The following is a 25,583-nucleotide window of genomic DNA, read 5'->3' as shown; positions in this document are numbered from 1 at the left end:
CATGGCAGTATAACTAAATAAAGACTGAAAAACTATATCTTGGTTGGAAGGACTGGAAGGAGACAGTCTCTTCTCTCTAAAAACATAGCAGCATGGCTTAGGATTGCAAACTTGCGGCTGAGCAAGCCTTATGACTTCTGGAACAATGTCCATTAGACATACAAGTTCAAAGTGGAGCTGTCTGGCCATAATACACAACACTGCGTTGGCAAAAACCAAACACAGGGTATCAGCTCACACACCTCACATCAACTGTCAAAGCACAAACTTACGGACCTTGGAGTTACTGAGTCGACCATGAACCAAAGTGTTTTAGAGCCAGATGTGAGGTCATCTGTTCAACAGCTGAAGTTTGGTTGAAATCGGATCGTTCAAAAGGACAATGATACCGGCTCACCAACAAATCTACAATGGCTGATAAAGAAAAGACTCAAGTTGCTGCAATAGGCTAGTCGAAGTTTAGACATCCAACTGAAATGCTGTGGTGGGAACTGTGCATAAAGAATGCCTGCAAGTCTAAATGAACTTAAGCAGAATTCTAAAGACAGGTGGGACAAGTTTTCTCCACAACAATATGTTGTTAAGTTATTGCTGCAAAAAGATCTAAAAGCTATCGAGTCACAGGATGCATTTAGTTTTTAATGTCTGTATTTAGACCTGTAAAAACTTTCACTTTTACATGACTGTAAAACAAACTTGCATCTTAGTACGGTCAGTACCAAACCAAAACACAAGGAAGGCTAACAAGATAAACACAAAGAGGTCAGTCAAAAATCTAGGTTAACTTGCTGAGGTCAAAAAAACAGGCAGAGTTCACATAGATAGTCCAAGGCCTTGATGAACAGGTGCCTGGCAGCACCTCCTTTAACATTGTTTTTCCAATTTATCCACTATCCTTCCTCTGCATATGACAGCTTTGCCTCTCTAACTTTGTCTGAACCTGAGCTGTCTCTCCTAAATACTTATTTCTAAACTTGCCCACCCTGATGACTGCAACAGTCTCCAGACCATACATCAGAGCAAATCTCAATACCATTTTAAAAGCTTTCCCATTGGCTCATGCTGCTATCCTTCTGTCACGAATCACCCTGATACTTGTCTCCACACACTCCACCCTGGCTACACTCTCGTCTTCATCTCTTTTGTGCACTACCCATGGCTTTGTGGATGATGTTAAATTTATTAATTAAAAATGAATTACCACATTACCTAACTAAACTATCAATTAATTGTAGTCCAGTAGCATGTTGTAGCAAAAAAAACTATCCATCTACAACAGTAATGTCCTGGTCAATCGTATCCTGCTTTTTAAGTAATTATACTCTAACAGATGTAACATAAAAAAATATATATTTTGCGTAATAGCACAACTGAAGTGAGTACTTTAATACCTTAAGCACATGTTTATGATTATAGTTAGAAACTTTTACATAACTAGTATTTTTTAAAGAACTTTTTCCTGTAATGGAGTATATTCACAGCACTTTTGGAACGTTGAACGAGGACCTATTCCGCCATCATCGTCACCAGCCCTACTTTTGCTGCAGTAGCACCAACAAACAGGGGAGGGCGTCTTGAACCTGTGACGTCCATCCCAACACTCGTTCTCGCTCTCGCGGTAGCTCCGCGCCTACACCGGCGGCGACATTCAGAGAGGAGATGGCGGCCAGAGGGGGGTTTCAGTCGGCACCGACGGGCGGTGGTGGAGCAATGGGACCTGGACCACCGGTACCGGGTGCAGGACCAGGCATGGGACCAGGAACTCCTTCTGGAAGAATGGGACCATCAGCTGCCGCGCAGAACCACATGTACCGCTCACCGATGCCCGGGCCTGGGTACCCGGTAAGATATCGCTCTATCTTTGCTGCTGACGCGTTAGCGAGTCCGCTAGAACAAAGCCTCGCTCCGCTTGCTTTGTCCCTAGTGGCTAGCATTAACCCCCTTCACCAGCGTAGGCCGCAGCTGATACTAACTAGCAGCCCGGTTCAAAATTGGTGATGCATTTGAAATATTTCACCAGTCGCTCAGGATGACCATCAGAGTTTGTTTGTTGTTTGAATTTGCTAACCCTCCCGCCCGCTAACATTAAGGTTAGCTAGCTAATCGCAGCATCCAGTTAGCTTAGCCTGCTAACCCTGCTAACTGTTAACTGTTTTTCGACCAGTTTTCTTATCAAAAAGACCCAAAATGTGCACCGTGTAGTTGGTAAACCTAACAATTAAACCATCCCTTAAGTTTTAGGAGTTGTAGTTTGTGAAGTTCAGGCTCGGTTTGAAGTCAGAAGTTGTTATAAGTCGAGCCTACTTTTGAATGAATCGGCTGCATCAATATTAGTTTGTGTCAATGCAAATTTACAACATACAGAAACGATGATTAAGGAGAGGTGCCAGTCAGTAGCAGACTTCACTCTGTGTTTAGCTGGTGCAGTTTGTCTCGTCGAAGTTGGTGTTTACAACTTGTAAAGTCTATGTTTAGTGAGCCCACTGTTACTTGGCTGGTCTGCCGCAAAGTACACCAAGTACCAAGAAACGCTGGGATCTCAGCATGAACTCACTACACATCTAAACTGCTGGGAGGATGTTTAGTAGTTAATTTTGAGTCTTATAAGATGATATTTTCGGATCTTCAAATCAGATTACAGCGGTTAGTTGATTGGTCACAATTAATAATAATAATAATCACAAGATTAATCTGCAGTCGTTTCTCACATTTGAAATATAATAATTTACACTATCTATTAACATTTACACAGTGCAGAATTGATTTGAAAACACATTAACATTGTCCACCAGCAGCACTGGTAAACGTAATCTTATTTGCCAGTATAGCATCAACAAACTGGATATACAGTAACTGGTTGGTTGGTTGTTTGTCTGTCTCAGAAAGGGGAAAGTTGCCTCACAAACACTTGTCGAAATAGTCTAAAATGTACTTACGGACCTGCAGGTGATACACACATATTAAACATGATTTAACAGTAGTCTATGATCCCCTAAATTGCAGAGATACTCAGAGTAATTATGCAGTAAAATAGATAGCATTAAACAGATGTCCAAAGGAGGCAGTTTCTACAAATTGTCACAATGAATACACAATAAAACCTTGGTGCATTCACTCTCAGCCACTAGTTATCTTGTTTGTTTGCTTTAAGATTTGTGTGTTTCAAGATATTGTGATAATATTTTGATTTATATCACTTTTGCATAGGTGGGTCCTCATACTCATTTGATTATATTAGTTAGGAAACTTGATGTTTTGGTCTCAGGGAGAAGGAAAAAAAAAAAACATAATTTTTAGTGTACTTCCTGTCAGATTAAACATTTCCAGAATCCCATCCACATTTGCTGTGTTGCTTGCGTTTGGTCTAAAGTGGATGTTTCAGGCTCTGGTTGCCTTGGTAATACTGTAATTTATTTACCAACCTGTCTTATGTCAGTCAGCGGTATCAGTGACGGCAGCTTGGAAAACGTCCTTCACTTTGTTTGCACTATTAAATGTTGCTGCTTGCAAGCTACAGTCACCAATACAACGTTGTTTTTTCCCCTGTATCGTTGTAAATATAATTGCAATTTTCCCTAAAATATTGTAAAATAGTTTTGAGGCTAATATCACCGACTCTGACTGTAATGGGAGAAGAATGAATATGGGGAACTGTGAAGGTGAATGCAAAGTGCACCTTCACAGTTGCCTGACTCTGAACCACAAAATAGTTTGATAAAGACCAACTTGTTTCAACTCTGGACGGTGATGTTGATTAGGTTGCCGAATATTTCTGTATGTCGAGGGTGGAAATCCCTGGAATATAATTTTTAAAAACCTCCCTTTAATACATATAGAGATGCACAGAAAATAAAAGAAAAAAGTTTAAGCCGTTAAAATGACATCGGCTCATTTTCTATCTTGAAATCCCACACTATATTAATATGGAGATACTGATCATTTCAGAAGTTTAACTGCAAGGCAGAAGATGCTGCCAAATTCTCCTTCTAGTTCTTATGTAACAGAATCAAGGTCCATGAGTGACTGCTGAGATTTAAAGGTGAGCTCCCTTTGGCTGAAGAAACTGAAATCTTTCATTTGCTTTCACATCCTGCAACACGTCGTTCTGCACAGTGGGGTCTCAAGAAAATGACCAAGAAGCAAACATTTTCAGTAATCAGGACTTCAGATCCTAAATGTTTTCAAATGAATGGACTTTAAAGCTGATTGTGTGCTCCAGCAATATACTGCGTGCATGCTCCGTTACTATGATATTTGATCAGAACTCTTTGGTTTCTTGGTCTTATTATCCCATGTATGATCTTGCATTCATATTTAGTATCAGAGTATAAATTTTCGTATCCTGATCTGTAGTCCTGGGTTTATTCCCCCGATATTGCATTGGATTGAGTCATCTCCAGCTAATATGTTATGTCTTAAGATAAGAGAATTGTATTAAAATCAAGACATAAAGATGAGTCATTTATCACTGATCCACAGCTGAAGTGTTTGCTTCTTAGCTACTACCAACCAGAAAGACAGCTCAGTAAATGGTTGTCACATATTTTTTCCCTTCCAACGTCCTTGGCAGCCTTTCACACCATAGTCAAAAGAGACTTCATACTCTGAATACTGCAGATTTCCACTTGTTCTCAGGCAAGCCAAGGTTGCGCTGATGTATAGTGTAAAAAGTACTAAATGATCGGCATGTTTCCCCAATCTGCCTACACCACACTGTGGAAAAGGCAGAGCCCATTCATCTGGCCTGTATTGTTGAGAAGTCAATGTCCTTCACTCTTCCTCTCTTTCACTGTTCACCATGCGATGAAGAGAGAGTGTGTTTTGCCTTCATCTGTCACATTTGTTGGACTGACTGCAGGAGGAAAAGCTGCTATCAGTGATTTGTCACTTATCTGCTGCTCTCGCCTGCATTCATGCAGTCAAATACAAGAAGTCGCCTGTTTGAGTTCTTAGCACATGGTTTGGTGAGTTGGCTGTGGTGATTTTTGTCTATTTACTTTAATGAAAGGCATGCATAAATTTGCTGATACTGCTAATATGAAGCATCAGATATAAAAGTATGTGGACTGGGTCTCAGAGTGGTAGTGTTGAGTTTTTTTGTGTGTTGTGGGATTTGTAATTTTCTAGAATATATTTACATCAGCAGATGTGCTGCAAATGTTTTGTTTGCAAATTTACATTGACGTTTTCCCACTGTGTCAGTTTTGCATTTTATTTAAAACACCACGAATGTGTTCTCGGATCAATAAGGACTGAAATGGAACGGTAGAAAACTTTGATGTGCTTTTGTCTTCAAGTCTTCACAAACATTGATCCTAATTTGTGCACTTTTCACTTTTGGGAATTAGCTACACAACAGCTCAGATGTTATTTTCACCTGAAACAGATTTTCCCTCTTTTTTTAATAAGCAAGGCTCAGAGTTGTTTTATTGCTACACCCGTGAACTGCGTCTCTGCCACTGTAGCTGCAAATGTTCAATTTTGGTGTGCATGGGTGGGGCCAGGGCTACATAGTCACAGATAGTCATGGGGTTAAATTGCCACTTGAAGCACTATTTGCCATGTTGGACCACAAGGTCGGTAGGAAAGTGTTGGATTGCTGTGAGCATTTATGTGTCGATCGGGGACCTTTGAGAGGATTGCTGTTTGTAAGTTATTCAGGAACAATTTATACACATTTGATGGCTGCAGCAAAAGATTATTTTTTTATCGTTTATTTCAAGTTGTGTTCTTTCCTCATACCAACACAGTCTGAAGTCAAATACATTATTACACAAACCACCTCCCAGAATTTATGCTTGGGGATTAAAGTTTGTGTGTGTGTGTATAGATAGATAGATACACACACACACACACACACACATATATAGATACACATATATATTATTGTGTAAAAATAATGGAAATAAGAAAGAAAAGATAAGGAGAGAGAGGCAAAAAGGCAAAATTAGGAATTACCAATCAGTTCCCAGTATAGTAGCTGCAGAAACTGATCACTTGAGCATAAGCAAAATGGAATTTTACCTCAAATACTTGTTGTGACAATTCATAGAAAACTTAACGTAAGGCATGTTGGTCCACAGATTTATTTCTTAACAGTTTAAAATCTGCAAAATGCATCTTTTCTACACGTTCAGATGCTGTAAACAACTTTAAAATGAGAAAAAATTACAAATTTCAACGGCCTTTTTGTGTGATCATGGCCTTATTTTGTATGCAGAGACCAGGCATGCCTCCTTCCAGTCGCATGACCCCTCAGGGACCAGCCATGGGCCCTCCAGGATACGGCAACAGCCCCGTGTCCCGTCCTGGCATGCCAGGTGTGATGGATCCGTCTCGTAAGAGGCCGGCTCCTCAACAGATTCAGCAGGTTCAGCAACAACAGAACCGCAACCAGCAGTAAGTCCCCACTCGCCGCCTACTCAGCCATGCTTTTTTTTTCACAATTATTGCAGCCCTCTATTTAGGGGACTATTATTTTGTGTCTTTGTATGTGTGCAAGTGTATATGAACATGGTACCTGGAAAATGTATCCCACAGACTGAAGAATTTGACTGACTTCCTTGTCTTTTTGTAAAGACACACAAAGCTGCTCTGACTTGCACTCAAACGCCTATTGTTTCGATGATTTATTTTCACAGCACAAAGAAGAAGAAGATGGCTGATAAAATTCTACCTCAGAGGGTGAGTATTAATCAAACCACAGTGCATGAACAATCCATTAATTCCAGCTTTGATTATGCTACATCTGGCAGTCCATGTGAACTTTAATTTAAGTGGCTCCAAACAAAGGACAGTTGGTCTTTAAAGTTCCCTGGTTAAAATGCTGGGATTTAGAGAGTGCTAACTATAAGTGCTTGGGGCAATTTACTAAAGATTTTAGCACTGTACAATGCAAAATGGGGACCTCCAAAGGTTTTGTGATGACAGTAATGAACAAAATCGCTATTAACTCTAGAAGTATTTCTTCTCTCACTCCACCTGATCTCCCTGTTTTTCGTCTCCCTGTGTGTGAAATCAGGAGGTAGACTAGGTCAGCTACTAATCGGAAGGTTGGTGGTTTGATCTCTGCATGTCAAATGTCCCGGGGCAAGATTGTAACCTCAAGTTGCTCATCGATCAATGTGTGTGAAAGCACTTAGGTAGAAAAAGCATAGAAAATATGAATGAGGCAAGCTGTATAAAGTGCTATGAGTACTCAGAGTAGAAAAGCACTGTATAAGAGCCATTCCATTTACCATTTGTCCTGAATCATGTGATACATTTAATAATCAGCACATTTCTGTTTTAAGCCACAAATCCAAGTGAAACGCTCACCGTCAAGCCCTCACATTTCTGCTGGTTTTCAGAGATACTAACAATAATTGATTTATAGTACTGACCTCATATGATCCCACTAATGTGAATATACTGACTGCAGGGGAAAAAAGTAGTTGTTAGTGAAGATTCACTTCAGCCAGTTTGCGTCTGAGGTGAACTCATAACTATGATTGATGACATGTCACTGACTCAAATGGGCCAAGAGCTGGCAAGTCAGCTTGCCTGAGACACTCTTTTTGGAGCCTTGGGCCATCAGGTCATTAGTTACGTTGAACCCCAATTTTAGGCACTCATGGTGTTCTCCAGTGTGTGGATGTCAATCATAAATTTGTCAAGAAAAGAGTTCTATTATATCCTTTTAATCCTATATTAAATCGCACATCAACATTGTTTTCTCATAGGATATTATAATTTAAAGTTGCAGTCTTGTGATATCCTTTTCATTTATTCATATATATTTTACAGCTGATCAGAGTAGCATTCATAAGAGAACACCATATGGAAGTAAGGCTGGCTGTTGTATTTGATCTATTCCTGCACTTTATTTAAATGTAGTCAGTGGTGTGATAGTAAAATGTCTGCTGCAATATCTTGGTTTTTCTGAAGAGAGATTTCTCTCTCCTTCTCTTGATCTGTCAAGCTTGAGATTCATTTTCAGCAGAAATAGACCCAGCATGTAAAGCTAGCAGAGCAGGCAGCAGATATGTGGTCACCCGTGGCTCACAGACCCTGTGGACACGTACACATTCAGACTGGAATCAGGGAGAGTATGAACAACTGAGAAACTGGGTTTTCTTAGACTGACAGATGGAAAAAGAAGTACAGGTTACAGATTTTAATTTCAATTACGATTGATGCTTCCAAGGGTTAAAATGAAGACATTGTGATTTAAAAACCAGCTGCTGTTATTCTTGTTTTTGATTTCAGCACATATTGTCACTCACTATTTTTTCTTTTCTTTTACTATCATTAAAGTTCAAGGATATCTGCCTGAATAAAAAGTTTTCTTTTTACAAGTTTAATGAATCCACTGTCTATTTAAATGATTTTGAGTTCTAATACTCAATAATCGTGATCTCAGTCCTGGCCAATAATAAGCGATTATTATTATTAAAGATTATTCTAAAGACACCTGTAGTCACTAGTATCCTTTGTCTCCTAGATCAGGGAACTGGTCCCAGAGTCTCAGGCTTACATGGATCTGCTGGCTTTTGAGAGGAAGCTGGACCAGACCATCATGCGCAAGAGGCTGGACATTCAGGAGGCCCTCAAGAGGCCAATTAAGGTATATTTCAGTCAAGCTCATCACAGGTGTTCCATGTTACTTTAACTGGTCATTTAAGAGTGATGTCAGTCAGTGAAGAGTTAGTCAGAACAAATGTCTACATTTTACAGATTGCTGCTTACTTTCCCTTGATCTTCTGGACCACACTGTATTTGTTCAGATGAACAAATACATCTGAGTCAATAAAACCTAATGGTCAAGGATATCTGCCTGAATAAAAAGAGTTTTCTTTTTACAAGTTTAATGAATCCACTGTCTATTTAAATGATTTTGAGTTCTAATACTCAATAATCGTGACAACAGTCAATAAAACCATTAGGTTTTATTGACTGTTGTAGCACTTGATGAAAAAATTTCTGAATATTGTGACGTTAACGCACATATTTTGTGTAAATTAAAGCGAAACTTATCCACAAGTGGCCGACGAGGCAGATGGAGCTAGATGTTTGATTTGGCTCAGGTTTCAGTCTGCTCTAAATACTTGGCTTCAAAGTTTTCTCTACTGTTAATCCTTCTGATAATCCCTGTTATGTTCCTCACATGTGAGCACATGACACACACCAAAATCTACCATTTGAGGAGCAGCTAATCCGAAGAGAGCCACCTTGAAATCAGTGTCTTTAAAGGAAGAGGACATAAAAGGGCTCTACAAAGGACCTCTATCAGAATCAGAATACTTCATTAATTTCAGAGGAAATTATGTGGTCACAGTTGCTCCAAGACAGTAAAAACAGTAACTAAGTAAAGTAAATTAAATCATTCAAAATATTACAAAGTTACAAAATATAACAAAATAGCTCTAATCATAAATATCCTAGTATATTACCCAAAATTAAATATATATGGTTGACATTGCAGTGCCCTTCTTATCATATTAACTTTAATTTGCTCTGTAGAGGATGTGATATTAAGGGTGTGCAACTATTGCAGCGTATACTGTGCTTTAGATGGAGCAAGGTGAGCACGTCATGGAGTGGGTGGGAGAAATTGTCCAGTGCTGTTCTTATCTTGGACAACATCCGCCTTTCCGACACAACCTTTAGAGAGTCCAGCTACATCCCAAGTTTTCCTTTTATTCAGTCTGTTGGCATCTGTGACCCTCAACCTGCTGTGCCAGCATGCAGCAGCATAGGGGATGACACTGGCCACAACAGACTTGTAGAAAATCCTGAGCATTGTCCAACAGATGTTAAAAGACCTCAGCCGCCTCAGAAAAGGGACTGCCTTCGTCCTTCCTCTACGGAGCAGTGGTGTTTTTAAACAGAGTCCAGTTTAATGTCAGTGTGTACTCTGAAGTATTTATAGCGATAATTTATAGATATTTCTATATTTTTATACTATATTATATTTTTATAGACAATTCATAGAGATCTCTATATATAAATACTTATTTTACTTGTATGAGGGGAGAAAAAAAATGCAGTCCAGAAAATGGCTATAATGGGTCCAGACTCAGTGTAGCTATAAAGTCAGTGTTGATTAACTGCTGAGACACAAATTTAAAGTTTCTTTTCTATTATTGTTTTCAGCAAAAGAGAAAGCTAAGGATTTTTATCTCCAACACCTTCAACCCAGCAAAGCCTGATGCTGAGGATGGAGAGGGCACAGTTGCATCATGGGAGCTACGTGTCGAGGGGCGTCTGCTGGAAGATGTAAGCTTATCAAATTTGTTCAGTTTATAGTAATTATTTGTGGCTGCCCAGTTAGTTGGATTGCTGTATTGGGATAATGTAAAAAGTAGTTTTTATTTTCCACAGTGGGGTCAAAAATTACCATCAAACTATTACGATTATGATGGTCATGTTCGGTTACACGGACCTAAGACTGTTAAACAGCTTCAGTGTTATTTCTTTATCTTTAATTTTTCAGTAAAAATATTTCAGCCTAATATCACAGGCAGCTTACTTAACGTGGTATTTAATTTTGTTTGCAGACAGCTGTGTCAAAGTATGAAGCCACGAAACAGAAAAGAAAGTTCTCCTCATTCTTCAAGTCCTTGGTGATCGAGCTGGACAAAGATCTATATGGTCCAGATAATCACCTTGTGGAAGTAAGATGTTTTTTTTTAATCACATCTGAAAGTATCAATGTTCATTACTTTTCTAATCATGTTTTTGTTGAATATCTTTTTATAGTTCTTAGAGTAGTTTAAAGTATAATATGGAAGATTTTTGTATTGATAAGTTTTAAAACAACTGGTATCAGCACACTGTTAAACTGAGTGTTACAAACACATGACAGAGCTAACCAATGACTGAATTATAAATATATTCTTAGTTTCAACGAGTATAAGTGTACTAACTGCTCTGAAGTGAAGTTACGTTGATGGTAGATAATGGTAGCTACTTAATTAGAACTGATTTAGGGTGAATATATGTGACTAAATGTAATGTAAACAACACAATAATATATTTCCTTGGACATGACCATAGTTTATGCATAAGTCGCTTAAGGTAGACTACTTCTGTGATCTCACAATACTTCATGACACTGCATCCTTTGTTATTTTTCTTGTTTTGCTTCTCCAACATCAGAAGTTGTGAATAATACTGTGCGTTTAAATAAGATCAGCTGATATTAATGAACAATATCAACTTGGAGACTTAACTAATTACTTGTTCCTTAAATGCTGCTTGTATCACTTCAGTGGCATAGGACTGCGACAACCCAGGAGACCGATGGTTTCCAGGTGAAGAGGCCAGGTGATGTGGGTGTTCGTTGCACCGTCCTTCTCATGCTTGATTACCAGGTAAACAGACTCTGTTCTCAGCGAGTCATCTTGAAACATTTCTTCATGAATTCACTCACCTTTTTGTCTTTCTGTGTGCCGCACAGCCCCCTCAGTTCAAGCTGGACCCCCGACTGGCCCGTATGTTGGGTATCCACACCCAGACCAGACCCGTCATCATTCAGGCCCTGTGGCAGTACGTGAAGACCCACAAACTCCAGGACCCACATGAGCGGGAGTTCATCAACTGTGACAAATACTTGCAGCAGGTGAGCGCAGTTGCTTTTTTCACACATTGGACATGTCGAAGTGGTACATTTTGTTACTTGATTTTCACCAAAAGGCGGGCCACTCCATTTCTTAAATGTGATGAACATTAGCTGGTAGCTGTAAAGACCAACCGGTGTCATAGTTTTTCTGGATCCTGCTGTGGATGTTGAACAGCTCGCCTTCCCCTCTCTCTATCTGTCCTTTTATGGAGACATTCTCTCCATCTGGGTCACTGTCCAGTCTCTTGGTGCTTTTTCTGCTCTACCAAGATAAACATAGGATTTTATAAGGTTAATGATTTATTCCTACTGAACTGATAGAATTTCAGAGTGTATGATAAGCATTATCAAGCTCTAACGCAATTTAAATGTGGTTGTCAAGCATATTCTTAACGTGAACAAACCAGTGTATTCTGCTGGATGCTTCAGAGTAGTGAAGACATGTTTATCTAAACATTCTTTATTTCATACTTTCATTTTGCAGATCTTTGAGACTCAGCGAATGAAGTTTTCTGAGATCCCACAGCGCTTGCATGCACTTCTCATGCCCCCAGAGCCCATCATCATCAACCATCTGATCAGGTATGTTTTGATTCTACAAAAAAATCATTATCAATATGTCAGTAAATGGGAGAAAAATCTAAATTTTTTGTTGGACTGAAGTGTTCTGATTAATTTTGTCCACTGATCCATGCTTTGACTCAGTTATTGTTTCTCTTCTAGTTATTTTTCTTGTCTTAATTAGCAGCGAGCACTAAATGCTCAAAAAGCTATGAGACTGTCTATGAGAATTTTAACCCTTTTTAGGTTTGGATTGCTGCTGAATAATTTAATCACTTGTTGCTAATGTGATTTAATCACATACTGTAAAAAAACAAAAACATACTGTACACAGTAAACTGTATTGTTTTGATAGTGTGGATCCTAATGACCAAAAGAAGACTGCCTGCTATGACATTGATGTGGAGGTGGACGACACGTTGAAGACCCAGATGAACTCCTTCCTTCTCTCCACAGCCAGCCAGCAGGAAATAGCAGGGCTGGACAACAAGGTGCATACCTCACCCAGCAGTCACTCGCTGTTCTTTTTATGGATGTTACTGAGTTTTATGTTTGTCCTGGTAGTTTTAGACAGGGCTGTGTTTCCAGAGTGGGAGTAGTGTTTCCTGTTTCCTAGAGTTTTGTGTGGCCTTTTGATCACTTTAACTACTAAATCACCTCCTTCTGTAGTGAAGGGAAAAAGTGTACTCGCTCATAAAGAAGTGTGAGAAGTTTTTTCTTTTTCTTTGATTTTTTTGAGCAGGTTTTTCTAATGTGCAGATCTTGCAAATTTAAAAAGATTAAAACAAGTGGGAATGTGCTGGTTTTTTTATATATATATATATATATATATATATATATATATATATATATATATATATATATATATATATATATATATATATATATATATATAGATAGATAGATAGATAGATAGATAGATAGATAGATAGATAGATAGATAGATCCAGCCAAGCAATCTTTGATTGAACCTATCATTTTGATTGTCTCCCATTTTGTGAACCTGCTGAGGGCAATTTCACACATATTTGCTCCCTTAAATTGCTGCCTGTGTATTACTGGCCTCTTACTCCGTTTTGAGGTCGATCAGGTCTTCTTGACCTCCTGCTAGCGCCCATTACCTTGACTGGGATGGCTGTAATCACATTGATAAGGCACAAAGCCATTCAGCAAAAAGACGTCCCTCTGTGGAGTCTTTGTTCTAAAGCAACTCAACAATCTAACAAGAGAGATTGTTTACAGGATACAGACGCCTTTCATTTTGTTACTTTCTTTTGGGTTTGGTGAGGATTGCTGTTATACATCCTGTTCCTGCTGGCCTAATATTAGAAAAAGCCTGTAGCTTAGCCTTGTTGAACTATTTGTAGTGCATTTTGAAAGCCTGAGAATCTTATAAACCAGAGACGGGGCTCATATTTTTTCCCAGCACCTCTGTTAAGGTTTTCCAAAATAAAACTTTTCGAAATATTTCCCTATGCCAAGACATAGCCAGGCTTTGTAGCCAGTGAATAGTAAAACACCTATGATGGAAGAAAAAATTCAACAGAATAATGGTCTCATAGGTAAGGCAAGTCTTCTATGAGCTGAGATAGTTGTGATTCACTTTAAAGGCGCAGATTCTCAGGGACCCCCTCCTGCAGTCACTCACCTCCCCATCCTGACAAATTGGTCTCTTTTAAATTCCAAAAGGAATCCAGGGTCACATCTGGGGTCTTGTTTTTATAGCAGAGATAATGGAGATCTGAGGCTTGAATCCCCAAAAGAGAGCCCGTTGATGAGTGCACTCTGATGCAACTATTTCCCCTTTGATTACCCTGTGCATGTTCACTTTTGCTGGTTAGAGACTACAGTACCTTTTAATTACAGGCCAAGGTTATATCCATATTTTTTTTAGGGATGCTCGTGACTGGATGATTAAAAGTAGCTGGCTTCTCTAGCTGGCACCAGAAATACTTGTTAGTTAAATAAATTATTCATATTTTATTAATGTAAACCTCTTAAATGTTGGGTTTGAGGACAGAAAACTGCCACACCAATCAGCACAGATCTGCAACTCTTTTATCTAGAAAAGGAACGGCTGTATGCAGGCTCTATAAACAACATATTACCACTCGAATGGAAACATGTATTACCACATTCTGCCTGTTGACAGGAGCATTAGCCACTATCTGCAAAGTAATCTGTCATTGTGTATGTGTGTGTGTGTAATGTGCAATATTCTGTGTGGCCCAGAGTACCACAATACAATCTGATTTTCGAGGAATATGGTTTGAAATGGCTCTTATATTTGTACAGACAGTGTAATTGCAGGATTTAGGTGCTTAATATGGACTTTCAGTGTTTTCTTACTTTTAGTTTAGTCGACTACATTAGTGTTATTTTTTTTAACCCTGTTTAATTGATTCATTCATTCCAAGTTAAGTTGTTTAGCATTATATTGAAGCATATATGTATGTATATGTGTATACATATGTATATGTATACATGTGTGGATAGATTGATGGATGGATGTCCGCCTTTGTTTTGTGACTCGTTTTTTTTTTTTTTGTGTGTGTGTAACTTTATTGCCTACATAGGTGTCAGAGAAAATGATAGGAAAGATATATCAGTGTAATTAGAGGTTTTAAAACCGCTCGTATAATTTATGGTGCAATAAAAGATTTATAAAGGGATGTCCCTGGTGTAATCGTTTTGATCTGAGGAATACTAAACACCTGTTAAGTTGGTTAGCTGCATCAAGTCTTTTAACATGATAGGCTTTCTGTTTTGTGCTTGATTCTTCTCAGATCCATGAAACCATTGAGACCATTAACCAGCTGAAGACCCAGAGGGAGTTCATGTTGAGTTTTGCCAGGGATCCTCAGGGCTTTATCAACGACTGGCTGCAGTCCCAGTGCAGAGACCTCAAGGTGAGTGTGTCTGTCCTGCTACTTTAAGAGAGGATCTTAAAGTAGCATTGATCTTTTTTTATTATCTCTAGTCACAGCAGGCATCAGTAGATGTACCATGTCATCAAATCCTCCTCCAACACACATCACTGTGATTGGCTGTGTAGGATGTGTGTAAGAATAAGAAAAACATTTTGAACCGCCTAAAGTTTATATCTAAATGTGGAGTTTAGGTTCGCTCAGATGAGTAAGTGCTGAGTAATCCTTTTTACCACACAGCCGTTCAGAAATAAACCCCTTATGGATCAGAAAGAGGACAGAGCAGCAGCACCAGTTTCTCCACTGACAACCTTAAAAAAGATAAGAATGCAACGCAGCAGAAAGATGCACAGCATCACAAGTAGAAAGACGTGACTCATTGCTTTCCTCTACCAGATTTTGTCATTCTGTTCCACCACAGTCAAATTTCACTATTTTTATTTCTGCCTACACTGTATATAACGCAACAGATTCTTTTCTTTCATTTTATTTTTTCCTGTTGTAGAACAGGGGTCCATTTCTTTTCCTTAGGCAGTTTTGTGATTTGATTTATGTAAAAATAAATAAGTGACCCGACTTCCTGTAAAATTAATTTAAATGCAAAGCTTTAAGCAGATTATGGGCATGTTATTTGTAGACAGAAAAGAAATGGCAGGAATAACAAACAGAAGTAGAAGGTGGGAAAAAAAGACACCTTCTGGGGGTCAAAATACCACACAAGTAGACAATAACAGATGACCAGATAATTAAATGAAAGCCACTTGACATGCATGATTTTTTTATGTCATAAAGTGCTCTGTGCCATATTTGTAAATCGGCAATCCACAGATTTGGAGGTATTAGAGCTTAACAGTATTTGATCCTTTGACTTGAGTTTACGCGTGCATTGCTCGAAACCTCAGATCATGCACACAAACCCCATGCTGCTCAATCAGGTGTAGCAGAGTCAAAATAGAGCATGAAACATTTAATAACATGTCTGACTGCATGCATGCTCGCCCCCATCTTTCTTTGAGCGAGCCGGTTAACTGCTTGACCAGCTGTCACCCACCTGCAGTGTTTGCTCAGTCGGATCGCTGTAAAATTGAACAAATTCAGTCTGAAGCTCAGTAGCTGCTCTCAAAGCAAATCCCCAGTTGGCCTTGCGGAGACCCTGTGCCCTTTAATTTATCAGCTGGTGCACTAGTTTAGATGGAGGTTGATACAATAATATCTCTTTCTGTTAACAGACCATGACAGATGTGGTAGGAAACCCAGAAGAGGAGCGAAGAGCAGAGTTTTACTACCAGCCGTGGGCTCAGGAGGCCGTCTGCCGTTACTTCTACTCCAAGGTAACTCAGTTTTCTTTTCTTCTTTGTTTTATTTTAGCAAAGAGATCGTACCAAGGAATTTAGCTTTTATAGAGACGTTTGTGGTTTTCAGATGATTAATTTTTATTACTTAAATATGTCGTACTCGGCTTATCATTGTTTTCAAAAATGTCTCAGTGGAATCTGCCATGGTGCAACAAGTCATCCACGTAAATAACTGATAGGATGTCATTTTGAAGTTTTCTATTTAGATACACAGCAGAATGTTTTCATAACAAGTTATAGACATCAGTAATGTTTGTTTTTAGATAACATATTTAGGCTTATCCATCTGGGTTTGCACAGAAGTCAACAATCATGTCTTAAATGCTTTCTTAGTTTATACTTAATTTTATTTTTATAAGATATAAGAGCTAAAGGAAAACATACACTATTTCTAGAGCCTTTTCTGAAATTGTTGTTACAGACCAATAGAAGTGGGAATCACCAGACACCCCACGCTATATTATCACAATACTTCACTCACAATACAATATTATTGTGATTTTAACGTTCTTTTGCGATATGCTGAGTATTTCAATAACACATATTGCGATTTATCACCTGACCTCAAAATTAAGCTATCTGTATTTATCTAATAAGAAAATTTATATCGCACAGCTTTTTTTCTTTACTGCAAAGTAAAGTAGTTACCAACGTCACTAAAAACTAGGGCTGTGCGATATGACCAAAATCTCATATCCCGATATAAGAATTCTATCGTCCGATAATGATATAAATCACAAAAATGTAACATTTTCTGTAAATTCTGTGAATCTCGGGCAGCTCGACTTGCGGGAAGTGTTTCCAGCTGCGCGTCATGTAGCTGGAGTCCAGTGTTTTAACCGATGCATGAAACGATACATTTTTAGACATAAGTAATAACAGCCGCCGTTTTCTTTGTGAGTATTTATTACACGGCGTGCTGCGGGGAAAAGCCTGTTCTAACGTTTGAGTCTAAGGTTTATTTTTTAGCACCTGGCGGCTCTTTTTTACTTCTCATGCGTAAATAATCTGCTCTTTCACGTGTCTCGACAGGATCTTGAGCTTTATTGTGAAAGGTTTATGTGGTATATAAACAAGCGGACACGCGATGGTGTTACCGTCGTTGTTGCTAACCACAACGCATAAAAACAGGCGCTTGTCCGTCAGTAGTGTGGTTATATTAAATATAAGAGAAAGAGAGAACTTTAAGAAATTAATATAGCCACTACAGTGACCATCAAAACGATGAAAAAAATATTGCCATAAACAGTTTATTTTGCGACACCACCAAACAAACGATAGCGTAAAATGATACGATAGACGTTTTTATATCGTCATATCGAACAGCCCTACTAAAAACTACCTTAAATGTCGCCATAAGACTCAGTCCATCAGTCTGTGATTGAATATGGCCGATTTGGCAATTACATGCAGTCTGTTACTGTGATAAATTGTTGAAAATCTCATATTTGTTGCCATCTCCATAAACATAAATTCACATTTCACTACATTTATTTATTACAGTTGCACTCTGCAACCTTCCTGCTCTATGGGGATATAACCAGAGTACAACCAGCTGGCAGCTAGTTGAGTTGAGTCCGCTCGACTTCTGTTCATTGTCAAAGACAGTTCAGACTGACGACACGATGGTGGCAATCTGTCTGCATCTATAAAGTAGCAGTGTGTCCGGTGTTTGATGCTTTTTCAGTTCAGCCAGGTTTGCTCTGCTAATGTTATCTCAGGATGGTAGACTGTAAGATGACTCCTCTTATTCATAATATTCCCAGAGTATTTAAATACATTTAATATAGTATCACTTCCCACCTCAGTCCCCTTGGCTCCAGTCACTATTAGCAAACTTTGATCTACGATGAAGAACATCTTACTCGTGACTTGCTAAATATCTACCAGCACTATTGGATGCACTTTGAGCCCATGCATACCCCTGTTATTTTTTTTATCTCATGTTGCTTTTTAATGCTGACTTCTGCTGATTAAATCATCTCTCTGTGAAAACATTTTTTAGGTCCAGCAGAGGCGGCAGGAGCTGGAGCAGGCGCTCGGCATCAGAAACACCTAAAGAAAGTCGTCACATGCAGCAGGAAATGAGAAGACATGTTTTGCTGGTGGAGACAACTAATGTGTGTGCGTGGGACATTTAAACTGACAAACTTAGAGAGAGATAGATAAAAGATGGCCTCAGCATTTTCTAGGATGTCAATTTTCCTTTATCTTCACCCCCCCTCCCCACAAGTTTGGTTTCTGCTTTATCCTTTTTCTTTTAATGACAAATTTTTCTCCTCCTCGCACCGAGAGCTCTTGAGCAAAAGTGTCTTTAATTGAAGTTAGAATTGTTTTTCATGTCTTAGCCTTAGCTAGAAGCATTCCTTTCATTTTGACACACTGTGTCCTCACAAAAAACGTAGATTGTACACAGATGAAAAGCAGAGGGCAGACTGTACCTCGCAACTTTAAATGTATTGTCCCTGGAACAAAAAAATAATCTTAAATCAGCCGGAATGTGTCGAGTCTGGCGTGGCTCTTTGTTCCCGTTTTTGGAAAGTAAATTTACACTTTCAACTCCAAGCCTGGCCCCCGGATGCTTGCCCGTTTAGTTAAATATTGATTGTGATTGTGTTTGTAATCAATTGGGCTTTTTTGCTACACATTGGCTGTTCATACGTCACCTTGTTTTAAGTTGCCATTGGTTATTTTTCACAGTTTGTGGCACAGTCTTTTGAGACATTTTAAAGCTCAGTCAATCACAGCAGATTATACATTGTTGTTGGAAAGCGGTTTTATTTGTTAAAGGTGCCATTTGTTTTGACGTTTATTTTTCCTCCTTTTTGTTACTATCAGTGATCCTTGTTTTAAAAATATGTATTATATCCGTACTTGTCTTGTTAGCTAGTACAGATTATCATTGAAGTAGCTAGTATGAGTACCTCTAGTCATTAAAGTTTTGTAAATACTGAGCAGAAAAAAACTGAAGATGGATGTGAAGTAAACCTGTATTACTTATCCTGGCTGATCTTTTTCTTAAGTCTTTGTCTATGCTCAGATAGTCAAACCAGTATATTATTAATTGGCCCTCGCTCTCCAAGCCCAGTGGTTTAGCTCTCCGCAACAAAGTAAAGACAGCAGTGACGCTTTACGAAGCACGGCTCTGCAGGGAGACATGCAGTCAGATTCACGTCGCCTGCAAGTTGGGAAGAGTTAAAACGCCTGCGTTTTTAGTTTAGTGTATTTTAATTCTGTGCAGAGAAGCCATAAAACACATGTGGTGGAGCAGATTTGAGGAGCCGGAGCTTCTTCACACACTGACTGAAGACCTGGTTTCTGTGGGTTTAATGGTCGTTTCCCTGTATGAGGTTAAAATGAGTGTCCTGGCTGAAAATGTTTGCGTATGTGCATTTTAATAATGAATTCCAAGAATACACTAATAAAGGTTTGGGCAGGTACACGATTTGAAACGAGCATCGGGGCACCTCTGGGGTGTAAAACAACACTGGGGGGTGGGACTGTAGAATTGTGAATCTGCAGACTTTTTCATGGACCAAACCTATTTTTCTGTATGTTCTTATGTTATAATAAAGGATTATGTAGAATGTCTTCTTTGTCTGTGATTTTTCCCCCCCCCTCCTTTGTCTTTCATGTGGTTTCATATTCCTGTGTGGATCAGCATCAGGTTGCATTTAAAGCTTGCCATTACACACCACACAGTATAATTTGTTATTTCACCCACAAAGTTTATCATCATGCAAAACCAAACCAGTAAATATTCCACAAAGTCTCCCTGTGGTCTCTGAAAGAAACGCGTCACTGAGTCAGTGCGTGCCTTTGTGGCATGTAGTGCATTAATATTGTTAATACTGATGCATAGAGAGGATTTAGCTTGCAGCTGGTGGAAGCTGAGCTTCATTCAACAAATGTACACTTGGGTAGTTTAATGATTTCTCTGCCAGGGCTTACACCCCTCTCTAGGGCTATTTAAGAAAACAGTCTAAAGGGGTCCTGAGATTATTAATGGTCCTCAAAAAGAAAACATCCCACCCCCTTTGTTTTGCATTAATAATGAAGACATTGCTTTATCCTTTGTGAACTAATGAAGCTGCCTGAAAAGTGCACAGGGGGATTTGTTTAGTGTAAGGACTTGAATATGAAATGTGAAGTGGACTTGGCAACCCTAGTTTTAATGTTGCATACTTTTAAAATAAGAGTGTTGTATTTCCAGAACGTACTCGTGTTGTACTTTTTCTCTTCTTTTACTCCTGATTCCCAAATGGACTCAGTCCCAGAGCCTGGTTCTTATGGAGGTTTCTTTCTTCCCACTGTCGCCAAGCGGTTGCTCATAGGGGCTCATTTGATTATTGGGGTTTTCTTAATTTAGTCTTAGAGTCATAGGGTTGCTCCTGATTCGGCTCCATACAAACTAAATTAACTAAACTCAAGCTTCTTCTTCTTCTTCTTCTTCTTTTGTAGAAAGTCTATCCCAGAGTGCACAGAAATACTTGAGTAGCATAAATGTGATTAGCCTCTTCACCGACGTTTGAGTTTTGATTTTTAAATGGATTACAGAAGTTTGCTGATTGTGTCAGTCGATCTAATCAGCAGCTTTGATTGTCTGGAGCCCAATCGGTTTAAAATGCGCAGATTCTATTAATTGAATCGTGTAAATTGATTAGGTAAAAGTCCTTGTATGCTTAAGTTTGTGAGTGCCTGCTTTCAATTAAAAAAAAAAAACCCGTTGGACTATCCTGTTGTGCGGTGTGGAAAAGTTTGTTCCTGTGAGGCAACAGAGCAGACCAACCATCAGGAGAGGGTGTGCTTGCGCCTCAGCTGTGTGTCCGGTATAAATACAGTGCGCCCCGGCTTCAGTGTGTCTTCGCAGCAGCTGCAGCTTAGAGTTGAAAGTCAAGTACATGATGGCAACACCGAAGAAGGTCTGTGTGATTGGCTCTGGTAACTGGTGAGTAAAGGACTTTAGATCACGTTGTGCACCTTAGGAATCCTTTCAGTTTAGAGTTAAGTGGGGTGGAGGTCTGTTGATGGTGCGCATAAATAAGTAAATTCCAATCAACATATCGGTATTTTTATTTTTGGGGGTTTGTAAGATTACACCCACAGTGGGACCTTTTGTGAAGGCGGTCTAAAGTTGGTAAACTTGGAGGCCAGGAGGCAACTTTAGCCTCTGAGAGTGGATAAATGATTCATAATTTCCTGCTGTTTTGCAGGACTGGAGAGTGGATTCTTTTTTTCTTTGAATATGATGACCTTTGATATCCTGAGAAAATCTTTACTGAAGATTCCCTTTTCATTATTCTGCAACATTAGTGCTGAGTCAGCACTGATGGGGCATTGCTGTCTCTCAGCCAGTGTGGCATTTTAGTGGTGGAAGCAGTATGTAATACTATATTACGATTAAAATTGTTGGCTGCTTTTATAGGTTTGTATCAAAGTTTTTAAAAAATGCAGCAGAATGGACCCCGACTGTTTCTATACATACTTAGTATTACTGATGCATTAACTGGTTACCTATATTTTAAAGGCAAAGCTGTTTGATGGGAAGCATTTCAGCTTTGCCCTAAACCTAAATAATACCTAAATATTAATGTAAAATTAATGTGGTCAAAAAAATACACAACCTCTGAGCTCTAAGGTGCAGTGCAGGAAAGGTGCTGTGTTTTAGTGAAGTACCTAAGTACGGCCCTGACCAGTATCTCATAGTAGCCTAAAAGGTCAACTGTGACATCTGAAATATGATCATTAAAGGGAGTTCTCCTAGCTCTTAACTTCAGTTATGCTGAGCTTATATGTAAAATGAAATTGAATTAGGTCCTTCTAATGTGTTTTTTGTTGTTGTTTTTTTGTTTATTTTTTAAAATATATATTTCACCTGGATTTTTTCTAGCCTAGAAGAGCATTTTAAAGCTATTTAAAACACATAATAGTTACATTCTCCTTTTATACACTAATAGAGGTCCATCTGCCAGTGAGAGAGGATTTCTTTATGTCTTTAAGTGACTGACAATATTAAGTTTGCCACTGAGATTTTACTGTAATTCCTAAAAACTGATCTTTGTGTAGCTGGTTTCAGTGTTTAAGCTCCCAGATATAAGCAATAGTTGACCTAAGAACACATGAACATCTTGAAATCAAAGAAGTATCTGCTAAACCAAATAGTCAATAACCTTTTGTTCAACTTTTTCTCCTTCAATCACTCTGGGAGCACAGAAATCTGTTTCCATTTGTTTTTTACATTTCACGTAAGAAAACTGAGAACAGTTTTTTGCAACCAGTACATTCATCCAGCCAGATTTGTGGCAGCAGAATGATTTCCTGTGCTTTCCATGTCCACAGGGGCTCTGCCATTGCCAAGATTGTGGGAGCCAATGCAGCCAAGTATGACAAGTTTGACACCACAGTGAACATGTGGGTGTTTGAGGAGACGGTGAATGGTCGCAAGCTCACAGAAATCATCAACACAGACCATGAAAATGTGAAATATCTGCCCGGTCACAAGTTGCCTCCCAATGTGGTGAGTCTGACCGCACTCTTTCTCCCTCTAGGACTGTTTATTGAGTCCAGAAGATGGCATATACACCGTGTTTTATCTCTTTGCTGATCCCAGGTCTTACTCTGACTTCTCTCTTTCATTAGCTGGCTGTTCCAGACTTGGCTGAGTCTGTGAAAGGAGCTGACATCCTGATCTTCGTGGTCCCTCACCAGTTCATTGTGCGAGTGTGTGACACCATCAAAGATCACATAAAAAAGGATGCGATAGGAATGTCTCTTATCAAGGTAACATCATCCTAATTATTTTATTTTATTTTTTAAAAAAAAAACACAGTGCGTTAAAGCCTGAGAAATATTTTACAAATAAGTGAGGGGATTTTAACATAACTGGTTACTTTAGGGTGTCGATGCCAGTCCAGAAGGTCTGAAGCTGATCTCAGAGGTTATCCGAGGGAAACTGGGCATCACCATGACAGTCCTCATGGGTGCAAACATTGCCAATGAGGTCGCTGATGAGAAGTTCTGTGAAACAACCATTGGTATGGAGTTTATTTCTTTGATAAATAATATTATTAAACGCAATATGGGAACAGATTGAGATTATTTGTCTGTAATTTCAGGGTGCAAGGACAAAGAACATGGGTTGTTGCTGAAGGAGCTGATGCAGACCACCAACTTCCGCGTGACTGTGGTGGAGGAGTCTGATGTTGTTGAGATCTGTGGCGCACTCAAGGTGTTTCATCCTCACCAAGCTAAATGCTTAAACATATCTATCTATCTATCTATCTATCTATCTATCTATCTATCTATCTATCTATCTATCTATCTATCTATCTATCTATCTATCTATCTATCTATCTATCTATCTATCTATCTATCTATCTATCTATCTATCTATGATAGATAGATAGATAGATAGATAGATAGATATATGCACTGTGCATATGCATCCAAAGCAGCAGAGCCAAATCTAAATGAATCTGTGTATTTACTGTATAGAAAAGACAGTGTTTGTCAAAAAAGTCCACTTCCATCTATATCTACACAGTAAAGATTCTTCACATTCATATATATAACTTCATCATCACTGCAGAACATCGTGGCAGTAGGAGCAGGCTTCTGTGATGGCCTGGGATTTGGAGACAACACCAAGGCAGCAGTGATTCGTCTAGGCCTGATGGAGATGATCTCCTTCGCCAAGGTCTTCTGCACTAACTGCCCCGTCTCACCTTCCACCTTCCTGGAGAGCTGTGGCATCGCCGACCTCATTACAACCTGCTATGGTGGACGCAACCGAAAGATTGGAGAGGCATTTGCCAAAACGGGCAAAGTACGAAACAGCTCGTGTCTCTCTCATGTCAGTCTTCCTCTCTTGTTATTAAAATGATAATAATGTGGCGCTCGTTGTCTCTCCTTGTAGACCATCGAACAGTTGGAGAACGAGCTGCTGAATGGTCAGAAGCTTCAGGGCCCAGCAACAGCAACTGAGGTCCACCAGGTCTTGAAACAGAAAAACATGGTGGAGAAGTAAGTCTCTCTTGTGTTTTATTATTATCAGTACTGTATTTTACCTTTTTACAATGAGTGATACTTACCTGTTTTGCATATGTTTGAGTTGGATACTCAAGAAGAAAGTGGTGCCATACAAACAAGTACACAGTGAAGCTGCTGGCACCAGCTTTTAGATTAATGAATAAAAATGTCTCTTTCCAAAAATAAGCAAATTCACATGTCAGCACCTCTGAAGCTCACTAATGAGCTTGTTTGTTTAAAGTTACTGCTTCATATTTACTCTAGACACACGAGATTGATATCAGTCTTTTCATCTAACTCTGGCAAGAATGTGAATGTGGAACTATTTCCTTAATAATCTCCATTTTTCCTTGCAGGTTTCCTCTTTTCACTGCCGTTTATCAGATCTGCTTCAATGGCCACCCAGTCTCAGAGTTCATCATGTGCTTGCAAAACCACCCGGAGCACAATTGAGGGACTGGGGACGGGAAAGAAGTTTGGACAAACGCTCACACTACAATTACACTATCACCAAGGACATTAAAGGGGGACAGGTAGTCCTGAATCCTCATGTTTTAGTCTCAAACAGAGAAAAGAAAAAGTGGAGCAGACTTGCCTTCCACCTGCCTGAGCCGCATGTGTTGACCTGCTGTTGTTACTGACAGAGGCATGCATTTGGTTTCCATGTCTGTCTTTACTGATTGCCGCACAAATCTTTTAAGTCTTAAAAGTTTTGAGAATTTGAATTGTTCTCCTTTACGACACACAAACCATGACCTGACTGTTATGAAATGTTACATAATACCTTGTGTAAAAGTGCCCTGACTTGCCTTTTCACTGAGGCGTTTGTTTTGTGAAGCACTGAAGGGGGGAAAAAACATAACCTGTACCACTGTTTCATCATGTGGGCTTCCTAAAATATAACTGCTTACAATACAAAATCTATTTTGAAATAAAATATTGATCTTGTTTTATTTTTGTGCCTATTTATGTTTTCTTTTGAACGTGGTGGTGCATGCCTGCAGGACACACGCATACACTCAGGAAGTGCCCCACTGTAATCTGACCTGAGCTCAGTCTGGCTGCCACTCTAAACTCTTCACCTTTACCATTTCCTAGCACGTCTGCCTC

The 25,583-nt window shown here is 39.1% G+C and overlaps 2 protein-coding genes across 2 annotated transcripts; both read left to right on the top strand.

Annotated features, from left to right (window-relative positions):
* Nucleotides 1–1,612: 1,612 nt before the first annotated feature.
* Nucleotides 1,613–20,036, top strand: smarcd1 (SWI/SNF related BAF chromatin remodeling complex subunit D1). Its single transcript, XM_084929393.1, has 13 exons — nt 1,613–1,842; nt 6,221–6,399; nt 6,642–6,684; nt 8,483–8,605; nt 10,135–10,257; nt 10,539–10,655; nt 11,253–11,354; nt 11,441–11,602; nt 12,087–12,184; nt 12,519–12,654; nt 14,950–15,072; nt 16,320–16,421; nt 18,451–20,036. Exons 1-13 carry the CDS (start codon nt 1,660–1,662, stop codon nt 18,502–18,504), a joined length of 1,545 nt encoding a protein of 514 aa, XP_084785519.1. The 5' UTR covers nt 1,613–1,659; the 3' UTR covers nt 18,505–20,036.
* A 1,237-nt stretch (nt 20,037–21,273) lies between these two features.
* LOC146387635 (glycerol-3-phosphate dehydrogenase [NAD(+)], cytoplasmic-like) lies at nt 21,274–25,426 on the top strand. Its single transcript, XM_084929394.1, has 8 exons — nt 21,274–21,393; nt 22,785–22,962; nt 23,085–23,225; nt 23,341–23,479; nt 23,561–23,673; nt 24,034–24,270; nt 24,361–24,467; nt 24,830–25,426. Exons 1-8 carry the CDS (start codon nt 21,347–21,349, stop codon nt 24,924–24,926), a joined length of 1,059 nt encoding a protein of 352 aa, XP_084785520.1. The 5' UTR covers nt 21,274–21,346; the 3' UTR covers nt 24,927–25,426.
* Nucleotides 25,427–25,583: the final 157 nt, after the last annotated feature.

Source organism: Perissodus microlepis, chromosome 5 (genome assembly GCF_051167445.1).
Source record: "Perissodus microlepis isolate ML-2025 ecotype Zambia chromosome 5, ASM5116744v1, whole genome shotgun sequence".
Classification (NCBI taxonomy): Eukaryota; Metazoa; Chordata; class Actinopteri; order Cichliformes; family Cichlidae; genus Perissodus; species Perissodus microlepis.
Note: the sequence above shows the minus strand (reverse complement) of the source record. Positions and strands in the feature narration are given on the sequence as shown.